Consider the following 12,999-nt stretch of genomic DNA (forward strand, 5'->3'; position numbering starts at 1 on the left):
GAGCGTTTAAGCTCCTTCCCGGTACGCGGGTGGGTCTTGGCGATGCAGGGATGCTGTGCCGACGAAGCGTGGGAACCTGGAAATCTGACGGCATCAGCACAAGACACCAAGCGAAGCAAATACGGAGCCCCGCAGAGTGTCTGGAGAGGGCCTACATCGAGTTTGCTAGATCGCGATCCTCCTGTTCGCCCTGAATTTTTCACTAGTCACAGCCGCTACGACCCAGCGACGCGATCCGGGCCTGCCGCTTTGGCCGCTTTCATCTGCCCCGACCGTTAAGTCCGCGCTTTCACCTACGTACACCCTCGCCCTCGATGCAGCAACCCTCGTAGCCCTGCGCCCGCGCTCCCTTCGATTATGTTCCGCCAGTCGACGCTCCCATCACTCAGGCACGTCGCGTGCACTCGCGACCACCTCGTTCGATAATCCTCGACTCGGTCAATGGCATACGGTTGAAGCAGCATCATGGCGCTGCCAACCCTCCAGTTCCTCGCGGGGCTCGTGCTCCTCATATACCTGCTCTCCTTTGTCCTATTCGCATTTATACGCATAGCCACCGGGGTCTCCATACAGCGCCTGGGCTTACGGGGGCTGCGACGCATCGCCTTCACGCCCAAGGATGGCCTGCGCATCGAGATCCGCGGACTCGGCTTCACCCTTCACCGACCCACATTCGCACAACCCACGGTAGTCAGCATCGTCCTGCACGAGCTCAAGGTCACGATCGATCTCAAAGCGCTGGGAGAGAAGCCGCGGAAGAAGACGGGATGGGCCCATTGGGCAAACGGCACAACACAAAAGGGCAAGAGCGGCCAGAACACGCCCGAGCCCGTGGCGGAGGACGACGACCTGGGCGATGATGAGACACCGCGAAGCCTGACATGGAAGCGGCTGACAGATGCCAAGGAGAAAATCAAGCGTCTGCACCGGAACATCAACTGGCTCAGGCAGGTCGATGTCGTGGCGCACGCGACCACCCTGGTCGTAGTCGACGTGGGCTCCATCCAGGTCGGCGGTCTCAACCTCGCAGTCGACACACGGCGCAAGACGGTCGATCGCAGTCGCCTCTTCAACCACCACAAGCCCAAGTCTGACGAGGAGCAGTGGCCAGCCGAATGGCTCTTCTCCGCCCGCAGCATCCTCTTCACCCCAGAGGGCAGGGAGTCGACCGAACTACTGGATCACTGTACCCTCAACGTCCACGGCTTCCTGAAGAAAGGCCTCGAGGGTCTGCGCGATGCATCTATCGCACTCAAGCTGGGCCGCCTCCTTATCCCACTCGACGACGTCAAGCTGTGCATGGAGAGGGCCCAAAAGTGTCGCGCGCCTAGTCCTCGGAAGCGTTCTCGGGGCAGTCGGACACACGTATCGCTCAGCGATGTAATGGAAGAGCTCGACGACCCCAACAGCCGCGAAGAAAACCTCGTTCGTACCGTATCCGACTCGCGTGAGTTCGCAAGCTCCATCCTCCGCGGTATCCATGAATTTCAATTCGCGATTGGCTTCCTTGGCCTCACCAAGCAGATCGAAATGGGCCACAGCTCCGAGCCTCCAGTCTACCTTAATCTCTCCATGAAGGAAGTCGGCATGGACCTCCTCCGCCTCGATCCTCGCAGCCCCGCGCATCTCATGTACTTCTCGCCCGACGACATTGCCCACCAGGCTCTTCTTGCTGCCATATCCATATCTGTCGGAATCGACAACAGCGATGGCCATCCCGAACGCCTCCTCTACATCCCTATGGCGACCATGACCCTGAACACGACCCTTCCTTCTAAAACTATTCATTTCTCTAATGACAAAGATAGCGCCGAGCGCAACACCAACATACTATTCGCCAACCTGGTCGTCACATCTCCATCTCTGGACCTTGACCCCAAGCATCTACCACTACTCCTCGCCATTTTCCACAACTACGAGCTGCACCGCAAGCCGCCCGAGACCAGACAGCGTAAGCGGTATCTGTTCCGTCGACTCTTGCCCAAAGCAAACATCAAAATATCCGTCCATGAACCTGTCATCCGGGTCACTCTACCACCGATGGACCCCGAAAAGCATGAGGCGGACGAGTTTGATCTACTCATCTCTGCATCTTCCTCAATTTCGTTGGACATGGAATCATCGCACTCTGCAGATGGTGAGTTACATTATGCACTGAGCTCGACGTTCCGTATGAACGCACAGCAACTCTACTACCAGACTGCAGCCATCGAGAAGCACAACTTGCTCCTGACCGACTATCTCGAAGTCAAGGTCCAGATGAGTGCGGCTCCCGACCCAGTTGTGGAGGTCTGGGGCACCGCACAAACTTTCTCTCTCTACATGGTTCGGCCTGAAATCAGTGAAGGACTGCGGCAGATCGTCACACAGATGTCAAAGGACATGGGCCGTCGGCGTAGCCCTCCCAGAAAGAAGGGCGTCAACGTACTCCGGAGACTACCGGCCTGGATGACATACGTACATCTCCAAGGATCGGACTTCAACGTGGACGTCGCTGGAATAGATCCTGATGTATCTAAACAAAGTCGAGGAGTTGCTCTGCATTTGGAATCTTGGACTGCCGAATACAAAACTGGACGGGAAGAAGACATAGATCTAAGACCTGCAAGACGGCGCGCACCAAGTAGAAGCATCAATCGCGAGGAGCATCTGCTTAGATCACCGCCTCCATCTTCGCCGAAGTCACCGAAAGGAACATTGAACGGCCCAACCGATGGTAGACGTCTTGCGTTACATTTCTACGGGCTGGAAGGCTTGGTCATCGAGGGCGACGAGCAATCGGAACAAGAACCAACGTTGTCGCTGCCCCGTATGGAGATTGCTCTACACACGCTCTCCGATAAACAGGGCCCGATATTTCACGTGCATTCTTACAGCCAGAATCTCTTCTTACGCTATTCGCTCTATCGCCACTTCGCCTTGTGCATGGCAATGCAGGTCCTGCAACGGTCTTTTGATTGGGGTGCGGGCAGGACGAAGGCTCCAGAGCCAAGCTCGTCCAACTCGCCACGGCATCTGTCCGTACCGTCGATGGGTGAGGATTTCGTTGACCCATCCAGTTCAACTAGCAACGAAATCGTGACGATCGACGTCAAATCTCACTTTTTCCAGATCAAAGCAGACATGCCTGGAGATCCACCTCTCATGCTCCAGATCTATGGACTTGAAGCAGGAAAGCATCGCTGGGCCAGTCCCTTCCTTCGGGCGCGTCTAGTGCGACTATTTGCTGAGAATCCCGCCATCAAACGCGCTTGGAGTCGAATCGTCAGTGTCAAATCTCTCCGATTGGATTATCGCCAGTCCAAGCTCAGGTACGGTCACACAGTAACGAACGAAAAGTCTTTCGACATAGCGACGGACGCGATAAGAATCGCCGTGCCTCATCAACTGGTCATGCACAAAATCTTTGACAACGTCGCGAACGTTGCGAAGACTGCCAAGCAAGTGCATCATCGCTTCAAGACTGGAACCAATGAGTACGTACTGGACAAAGAGGCCGAGGGTCCCAAGATCGTACCAAAGATATCCCTCCGAAGCCGGGCTGTTCTCTTTGAACTAGAAGACAACGCCTTTGAGTGGAAGCTCGGAACCATCTACCGCATTGGACTCATGGAGCAGAAGCAGAGACTTGCTCGTGAACACGCCTTTGATCTCAAAGTGCGGAAATTACAACAGCAAGACGAGCAACGAGGCGGTACGCGTTACCGCGCAAGATCAGCACATGATCCTCGGGGCCGGAACAAGATTAAGAAGAGGGACAAGGAGCTTAGGTTCCACCGGCGCACGAAGAGTGCGGACTCGAGTGGACATAGCTCACCAGAAAGGGGACGTTCAGACCATCCTATGCGGTATAACAAGGATGGTTTTAGCGGTCTTAGTGGGTCATATGAAACATCAGTACAGGACGCGCGCGTGAAGCTGAACCGCCTGAACGCTCAGACGTGGAAAAAGCGCATCGATTTCGCAATGGCAACTCAGAATCGATCCATGAACGACATCCGCTCAACATTCTGGGGCTTAGATGAACTGCCGGATGACATTGAGCAGAAGGAAACCATTCTTGCTGTCTCGCAACGCCCAGCCCTGATGGCGCTGGCTGTCAGTGACCTGGAGATTGTCATTGATAAGCCCTCATTCCCCATTTCGGAGTACCCACGCTTCCTGCACCGTGTCGGCAAAGGTATGCCATTCGATACCCAGTACGCTCTTTTGATCCCCATGCACGTTCAAATACAGATGGGAGAAGCCAAGATCCACCTTCGCGATTATCCGCTGCCACTATTGCACTTCCCAGCTATCGGCAATATACAGTCGTCCCGGCTACCGAGCGTCCTGATGAAGACAGATTTCGTGATAGCAGAAGAGTTTAGGGACGTCGAATCTTCCCGCGTCAGCCGAGTTGTTGTCGTGCCTCCGGAGCGGAATTCTGCAGGCGAACTCACGCGTGGATATGCGGTAGACGTTCGTCGGACTGTGGCGCCCGTGAAGACATACTCTGACATGGCGATCGATATCAACTCAGCATACCCGACAAGGATCACTTGGGGCACGTCGTACCAGCCAGCAATCCAGGATATGATGCAAATCATTGAGAATTTCACAAAGCCAGCTGTAGACCCCTCAGAGAGGGTTGGATTCTGGGACAAGATTAGGTTGACCTTCCACTCGCGCATCAACGTGTCGTGGAAGGGCGATGGCGACGTCCATCTGATTCTCAAAGGTAAGACACAATACATCCTGTATAATCACTCTACTAACGGAATGCAGGTTCACGCGATCCGTACATGGTCACAGGTCACGGTGCGGGCTTTGTCATGTGCTGGCAAAACGACGTGCAACTCAGCATTGCTGAGGACGAAGACCCTAAAAACTTCATGATCGTCAAGAGCGGAAGCTACGTGCTCGCCATTCCGGATCTCAATCACTTTGCTCGTCACGACGCAGAGACTGAAGCTGTGGCCCGTCCAGATACTGCATCGAGCATGTCTAGTCGTAGGCAGAGAGCCGTCTTCAAGAAAACAGTAATGAAATTGAACGGCAATGTGCGCTGGGTTGCCGGACTGGTATTTGAGCGCAACCTGGACGACGGCGGCCGTTCCTTCAACTTCATACCCCACTACAATGTCACCCTCAAGAATCCAAAGTATGCGAAAGCATCCAATGGAAAGGTAATTAACCCGTCTCTTGAATTTGAAGCTCTTGCTGACATCGTGCAGGAGTATGACGCTTTCCGAGGCTTCCGCAGTCACCACATCCACATGTCTATCGCTATCGCTGCTCCATACGATCGAGAATGGTCTGTCGCCAACTTAGAACCATCAAAGACCTACAACAGTGTGCATCTCTCACCACGCTTCTTCACACACTTCTACAGCTGGTGGTCGATGTTCTCCGGTGCCATGTCGTTACCCGTACGCCAGGGCAAGCTGTGGCCAGGAGTAGAGAAGTCTAGCAAGAAATTTGGGCGGCACCTTGCAACCATCAAGTACAACCTCTTGCTATCGCCTCTGTACATGAGCCATATCTACAAGCACAAAGATGCGGAAGACTATGGTGCAGGCGTTGTGGCCGCCACTGGACTGAAGGCCCGTCTCGACAGTTTCATGTTCGATCTCCATCAGCGCCGCGAAGAATTCCGAACTTTGGTCCAAGCGCCTGAAGGCCAACAAAACAGCAGGCAAAACAAGACGACTGGTATGCGCATCAATCAAGTACAGCTTGACCTCATCCGGACAGACATCCGAGCGGTGTCTGCAAGCATTGCAGGAACAGGCTCTGAAGATGTTGATAACGCCACCGCGGATGATCTCGCTAGCTACAACCAGGAGTATCTAACAGCCGACTTGTCGAAGTTTACGATTCCCGACAACGATCTAGGCTGGGTCGATATGGACGACTTCATTGAACTTGGCTGGATCTTGCCGTCACGCCGGCATCCGGAAACACAGATTCTCCCGCTAGCGTTCGCGCCACGATTTACGTACTTCCGTCAAACCGATCATGCCAACAACATTTCGGGCGACAAACACCGCAAGAGCGCATTCGGTAACGAGCCGACACATCATTGTGTCATTTCGGCAAGGAATGACCCACGTCGGGTACAATGTCAATTGATTGAGCAACGGATTGAACGTGTGAAAGAGCAGGTTGCTCTGAACCAGCATGCAATCAACGACCAAGAACTAAAAGTCGTTCGTGAGACGTCAGACATGCAACAAGAGTCGCAACGCCGTCTTGAGGCTCTGCGTAATCATTCCCAGTTCCTTCAACGGAAACTAGAATTCCTCTCTACGATGCATGCTAGTTTGCTGGAGCGGCTAGAAACTGCCGCGTCTTCACCAGACAACACTGTCGCAGAGCCTGATACCGACACAGAAGATGAGTATTTTGAAGCAGACGAAGCTCAAAATGCTATCGACCCTGAACACAAGCACGCCGATGCGCCTCCTAACCCTATCACGGACTTCACCAATGACTTCAACAACCGATTCATCATTCACAACATCCACCTGAAGTGGGGCAACTCCCTACGGAACATCATACTCCGCTACATACACCAAGTCAGTCAACGTCGAGGTTTCGTCTACTACATGTCACGAAGGGCAGTAAAGTTCATACTCGATGTTGTTGAAGAGCAGAATAAGTCTCGTGGACCATCTACATCTGGACCTGACGAAACACCCATGGCTGGCGACAACGAGGCCGGACTGAATATTGACGAAACAATCGAGCAGTTGCTTCGCGACGGCAGGAATTTCGTCGACGCTGATGAGGAAGACGCTAAAAGCAAGAGCACCAACGGTGCATCCAACGGTGCTGGTGACCCTTCACATGCGAATCCGACAAAAGCGGATGAAGATGTCGCGGACGATTACGTCTCCCAGAACTCGTATCTCGTACGTTTGATTGCACCGCAGATCCAATTGCAGAGCGAGAAAGACACCAAGTCTGCGGTACTTGTCACGGCCAAAGGCATGCAGCTCAAGGTTCTACAAATCATGGACAAGGACCGTGTCATGGACGAGGTCTCGGGTCTCGTTCAACGAAGGTTCATCGCAGCTATGGACAGCTTGCAAATCTTCGTCACCAACTCAAAGACCTTTAGCAGTCCGGAGGATATCCACATGTACTCCGGAAGCATGTACGGAACGCCAGCTGGCTCAGCGTGGCCACCATGGGTACCTTTCGAGGTCATGTTCGAGTTCCATAGCAATCCATTCGGCTTCCAGCGGGTGGTACAGCGAACTTCAGCCAGTATGCGCTACGACAAGCACAACGCGCTGCGCCTGAAGTACAACGACGATGTCTCGGCTGCCGACTCGGCCACATCTGCTGACAACATGGAGAGCCGTATTGACCATCTATGGGTGGACTTCCCACACGTGCGGGCTCTGTGCGATTCCAGGCAGTACTATGCGATGTACGTCATCGTATTAGATCTTTTGCTATACCACGAGCCTTTGGAAAAGACGCGTAATGAGCGACTTGAGAAGATCATGCTTGCTTCGGACTTCACCGATCTCGCAGGAGCTCCAAAGCTAGTCATGGGTCTTCAAGAGCGTATCCAGCAATTAGAAGAGATCAAAAATGTCTTCCAGATCAACGAGAAATACCTGGACAAGCAAGGTTGGGAAGACAGGATTGAAGTTGAGAAAGACTTGGCTGTCTACGAGGACGAGCTCTTCTTCGTCATGAAGGCGATCACGACCGCACAACGCAAGCAAGACGATCGTGCTCAAGCGAGAGATTCAACTGGCCTTTTGCGGATGTATGTCTCTGCATCAGACATCGTTTGGCATCTGCTTCGCGAAGGCGCAGAGTCACTAGCAGAATTCCAACTGAAGAACGTCGCATTCGACCGCACAGACAACAACGATGGATCCAACTCGAACTCTTTGGAGATTGAGCAAGTGCGAGGTCTGAACTTGCTACCTAACGCCCTATACCCAGAGATGATTTCACCTTTTCTGGAGCAAGACCAGACTCTTCCGGAAAACGCCAAATGTCTCAAAGTGTACTTTGTTGCGCTTGAATCGATCGCTGGTATCCCTGTCGTGGAGCACTTTGAAGTTGAGTTGTACCCACTGAAAGTGCAGTTGGAGTACCAGATCGGCAAGAAGCTGTTGCAATATGTCTTCCCTACGTATGGTGACAGCAAGACTGCGAACTCGTCGCCCTTCTTACTCAAGCATACTCTGCCGACTCAGGATGAGGAAGACGAAGAAAACGATAGCATCATTTCTGGAGCGACAAGTATGAGCGCCTCGCTGGCAGCTGATGACGGCGCTGTGGAAGCGCTCAAACAACGACTTACGCCCACACTTCAGCTGCCCGATCCTGTACAGAAGTCCGACGCAAAGAGGAAGAGCTTGGTTAAGCGCCCAAGCGCTCACTATTTCCGATTCTTCAAAGACAGCAACCCTTCTCGTAGTGGAACAGAGCTTCGTCGCACTCTTCACCCGAGCTCCGCTTTAGTGGTTCCTACATTGGGTAACAGTTCCAATACCTCCACAAGACCAAGCTCCGTCCGTTCAAGTACCACCAACTCAAGTCAGACTCTGAACGAGTCTGATCGAACAGCGAAACGCTTTGCGCTCTACCGCACTGGCACCAATCTGGGGGAGAAGAAACCCAACAAGAAGGAAGCGAGAAGTGACGATCTGACTGAGATGATGAGTCGTGCGAGCGAGTATATGACCGTTGCTTACTTTAAGATCCCGTCCATGGTACTATGTCTTTCCTACAAGGGCAAGAGCACACGCAACTTTGAAGATGTCCACGATCTGGTCTTCAGGATGCCAACAATTGAGTACCGCAACAAGACATGGTCTAACCTCGACCTCGTCACACAACTCAAGAAAGACGTCTTGCGGGCGCTCCTCTCCCACGCCGGTACGATCGTCGGCAACAAGATCTCGCACCACCGACCTTCAGCCAAAGCACAGTCGCGCCTGAGACAGCTCGCCAATAGCAGCACGATGCTCAACACCTCTCCCGATCTCTCCGGCACAGATTCAAACTCCATGCGCGACCACTCACCCGGCGGTTCCGACCTCTCAGCCGAAGACCGTATGCCCCGCCGTTCTTTCGCATCCGGCCGCCAAGGTAGTCTCATCAGCACGGTTTCGGAAGAAGGCTCGTCTCTCCAGTCATCAAAACCACCTTCGACCTCCAACCAAGCGCGCTCGACACACGGTTCCATCATGGGTGGCTTGAATCATCACAGCAACGGACTAGGCCCCGAAGACGTCGATGACGGACGTGCCTTTGCTGATGAGCTGTCAAGAGTAGACAACACAGAGCCAGTGCACGCAAACCTCATTCATAGCTTGAGTAAACACATCGCTGGTGTCAGCGCACCTTTCGCCGGACACATGAGAGGCAGAGCGGGAAGCGGTGCGGCCAGCATGCGAGCTGCGAGTGTGGCCACTGGTATTAGTGGCATCAGTGGTATGAGCGGACGAGAAGGCAGTGTCATGGAAGAAGATACCGATGGTCCGAAGACGAAGAAAGCGAAGGCTCTAGGCAAGAAGTTGCTTGGTAGGGGGAACTAGAAGCTTCCCTAACATCACTCTTTTCCTTTTTTTGTTCTGCATCATCACTAGCATTATTTGGCGTTCCTTTGTTTTCATTTGTAAATACTGGGTTTTAGACGGTGTTGTAGCAGGCAGAGCTCTTTCTTTGTTTTGTCTTTTGTATCATAGCGTTGCGTGAACGGGTGTCCTGGAGGTGTTGAAGTAGATAGTTTTCCTGTAAACTCTGTCGTGGAGGTCTAGTATCAAGTCAGATAAAGATTACAGTTCCATGATGTTGCCGTGTAAGATCTCACAGTTTATATAATGATGTGTGGGCAGGGTTTGGTGGCGTAGCTGACGCGACGTGAGGACGCGACAGGTTCGCGTTTGGCGGGGCTGGTCGGTGCACTTGGGAAACGTCATTGCGGCACCCAGCATTGCCAGCTCGAGGTCGCGACTTCCGCTCTTCTTCCTTCCATCAGGCGATGTCAACACACCCGTATAACGCGCGTTCGTTTTCAACCTGCGTCACTCACAGCTACCTCCCCTTCGAGCTTTCATCTCTCTGATTCGGTAAACACTTGCGTCTGACTTTGAAGTCGGGAAAAAATAAGACAGCAATCATGCGTCTTCGATCGTAAACACGCAAGCTCGTCAGGTCACCATGGAGAAATTGCTTCGCCAACTGCTGGGCCCAAGGGTTCGCGGGAATGTCTCGAGACTCTGAAGTTGATCGTACCCGCCTGGGGGCTTCGAGGGCACCGGGATGCAGACCCTAACGCGAATCATGGGTTAGCATCACCTACAGATGTAGGCAGCTACTCTCTAGGCTGCGCCATCCGTCTGTTCTGCAGTTGGAGTAAGCTGCACCCATCCGATGGCTTCAATCATCGCCAAACGTCAGATTCGTCATGAGTACGGCATTGAAGCCGCCACCCTGACCATTCGACTACCCGGTACCATCAATTCATACGACGAATATCTGCGCTACCTTTGTGTGCACGGCCATCAATGCGCAATTCACGCCGTGTTGCTGGTCCACACCGTTGGACAGTGCATTCATAGTGCTCCCTTTACCGATATATACAATGCCTAGCCGCTTTGGATCTCACGATCATAGTTCGCTCAATCTCCGCTTCAACTTCTCGACTCCATCATACATCGAAGCGAAACTTAACTGCGCTCTTCGTCAGCGTATTGAGAATCAAGATAATCGACCGCTCTAATGTCGAATTCCCCCTTTTTCACGACCTTACCAACCGAAGTCCGCGACATCATCTACGACTACCTCTGGAGCGGTACAAAGACCTTTGTCCAGCGGCATGATACCAAAGACTACAAGGTAACCTATGACCGAAGGCACGACTCGGTCGAAGCACCATCTGCTGTTGACAAGATCCCATGGCTTCTTACCAACAAGCAAATGATGCGCGAAGGCATCCGACAGCTACACCAGAAGTCAACGTGGCACCTGGATAACCGATTATCAGATACACATCTTCAAAGCTATGTCTTGAACGCCATCACTCCATCAGAGTGCCATACGCACGAGATCTTTATCCAGTGCGACTGGCCGATGATCTTCGATGACGTGAAGCGAGTCTACCGGCTGAGCGAAGTAGCACGGGCTGAGATCAATAGAAGCGCCGCGACAGCTAACGCGTCAACTCCACTAGACACTGTTTGTATCAAACTCGTCCGTCCAACCAATGAACGACTAGCTGCCAACAGCGCGGCAGACTTTACCTTTAACCTCTCTGGCCTCGAAATCTTATCTAGCCATGCCGAGCTTCGTCGTCTCCAGGTTCACCTCGTTGGCGTCGTTGATGATACTAAAATGCTTGTGTGGTATTGGAGTTTGCGGGGGGAGACCGACAGCGCAAATAAAGCTAGGCGTCTGGAAGATCATTACTTGGATGCTTGGAAGAAGGAGTTCTCTCGTGCGGCTGAGCTGGTAATTCCCGGGGGCAAGCGGAGTGGATATATGAGGGAATACACACAAGGGAACGGGCGTTGTCTGGAGTGGGTTTGGACGTTTGAGAAACAAAAGTCAAGCCATTGAGCTTATTAGAACGTGGAGAGAGCGCGTACAATGAAGTATGTTTACACGTTTTGAGTGATTTTGAGGGGACATGTGGGAGCGTAAGCACACAATGAGTACATCGTCGTAGGAAGCGAAACCAGCAACGAATGAGAATAAGACAGTCGTTAAGATTCACAATATCTCTCTCTAACCGTGATGATAGGCTAGACGCCTATGCCTTCGCTGACTGATCACTCAGAATGCCTTTGACAAGGTCGCTCAACTTTACTTGCGCTTCAGCAACCTCATCAAGCGAGTCCCGCACCTCTTCCCACTCTTCATTCCTGACTTTCCCCAATTTCTCCTTAGCGAATACCCCGATAGCAGCCCATACACTCTCCAAGTGTTGCGCCTCCACCCGCATAAACTTCCTCACCTCTTCTGGCGCATCATCTTTGAGATACTTTCGCACGAGCCTTGTCATCTTCCCTCCTGGCTTGCCATCGTATACATCTTCATGCTCGTAGCACCTATAGATGAGCTTTCGAATCAATTGGGCCAGAGATTCGACATCTTCTTCCTCTGCCCGTGCCTTGCGTTCAAGCCCATCTGGAGAGTCCGTAGGATCATGGATGCAGCTCTTCGCAAATCCTACGAGACTGATTTTAGGGCGTTTAGCAATGGTAGCCTCGCCATTCTTCTCTTCTTCGTAGGGAAAGCTGATAAGAATGTCCTCCGCTAAAACACTGCCATGTGTAATAGTCGGCTTACATTCGCGGTGTAGGAAGTAGATTGTCTCATAGAGCTGCGTAATGATGAGCCAGAGTAGGCATTTTGGAAGCTTGTCCCTAGTGTCGAATACGAAGAGTCCTTCAAGATCACTAGATACTGGTGAGCTTGCCATGACCAGCCAACCTGGTTCCCCTTGGGCCATAGCTTCCATGTCGTAGTGGTCAACTACTTCAATGCAGTGTTCACCGCCGCTGCGAGAATACGATTGGCGGTGTATCTCTTGGAGAATGCGTAATTCGGAATGCATCGTAGGCTGGGTAGAGCCTTCTCCGGGAATCTTTACTGCAACGACGCGCCTAAGGAGTGCATCGACGACTGAGTCCTCTTGGGCGTTCGCAGCCAGTTTGGAACGCGCATCATCGATGTCGGAGGTGGGAACACACAGACTGACAAAACAGTACGTAGACGAAGCAGCGTCGCGAAGCCAGGTGTATTTTTCGGGCATCTGTGGGGGCCTGTCGCCCGAAGCGTCGTTGAGTGCTTCAGACATTCTAGGGTGGACCGCTGTGAGTAGGGTCGAATTTTTTGGACGTGATGATAACCGAAGGAGCAATGAGAGTCTTGTATTGTTGCGATCCAAGGGAGCGATGATGCCTTAATAAAGCGTGCCAGAAGTTTGTGACTTTCGTCACAAGAGCACAAACCATCGTCGTGCGTGCGCATCATTCG

General features: G+C 52.6%; 2 protein-coding genes across 2 annotated transcripts; one reads left to right on the top strand and one right to left on the bottom strand.

The window, feature by feature from the left end:
• Nucleotides 1-465: 465 nt before the first annotated feature.
• J4E92_008233 (uncharacterized protein) lies at nucleotides 466-9,554 on the top strand (the record flags this gene model as incomplete). Its single annotated transcript, XM_051499586.1, has 3 exons — nucleotides 466-4,720; nucleotides 4,768-5,168; nucleotides 5,217-9,554. The coding sequence occupies 3 exons, from the start codon at nucleotides 466-468 to the stop codon at nucleotides 9,552-9,554; spliced, it is 8,994 nt and encodes a 2,997-aa protein (XP_051350369.1).
• A 2,216-nt stretch (nucleotides 9,555-11,770) lies between these two features.
• On the bottom strand, nucleotides 11,771-12,820 carry J4E92_008234 (uncharacterized protein; the record flags this gene model as incomplete). The annotated part of the gene is made up of 1 exon (XM_051499587.1): nucleotides 11,771-12,820. One exon carries the CDS (start codon nucleotides 12,818-12,820, stop codon nucleotides 11,771-11,773), a length of 1,050 nt encoding a protein of 349 aa, XP_051350370.1.
• Between the last annotated feature and the right edge of the window lie 179 nt (nucleotides 12,821-12,999).

This window comes from Alternaria infectoria (genome assembly GCF_024043175.1).
Source record: "Alternaria infectoria strain BMP 0036 chromosome Unknown scaffold_15, whole genome shotgun sequence".
NCBI lineage: Eukaryota > Fungi > Ascomycota > Dothideomycetes > Pleosporales > Pleosporaceae > Alternaria > Alternaria infectoria.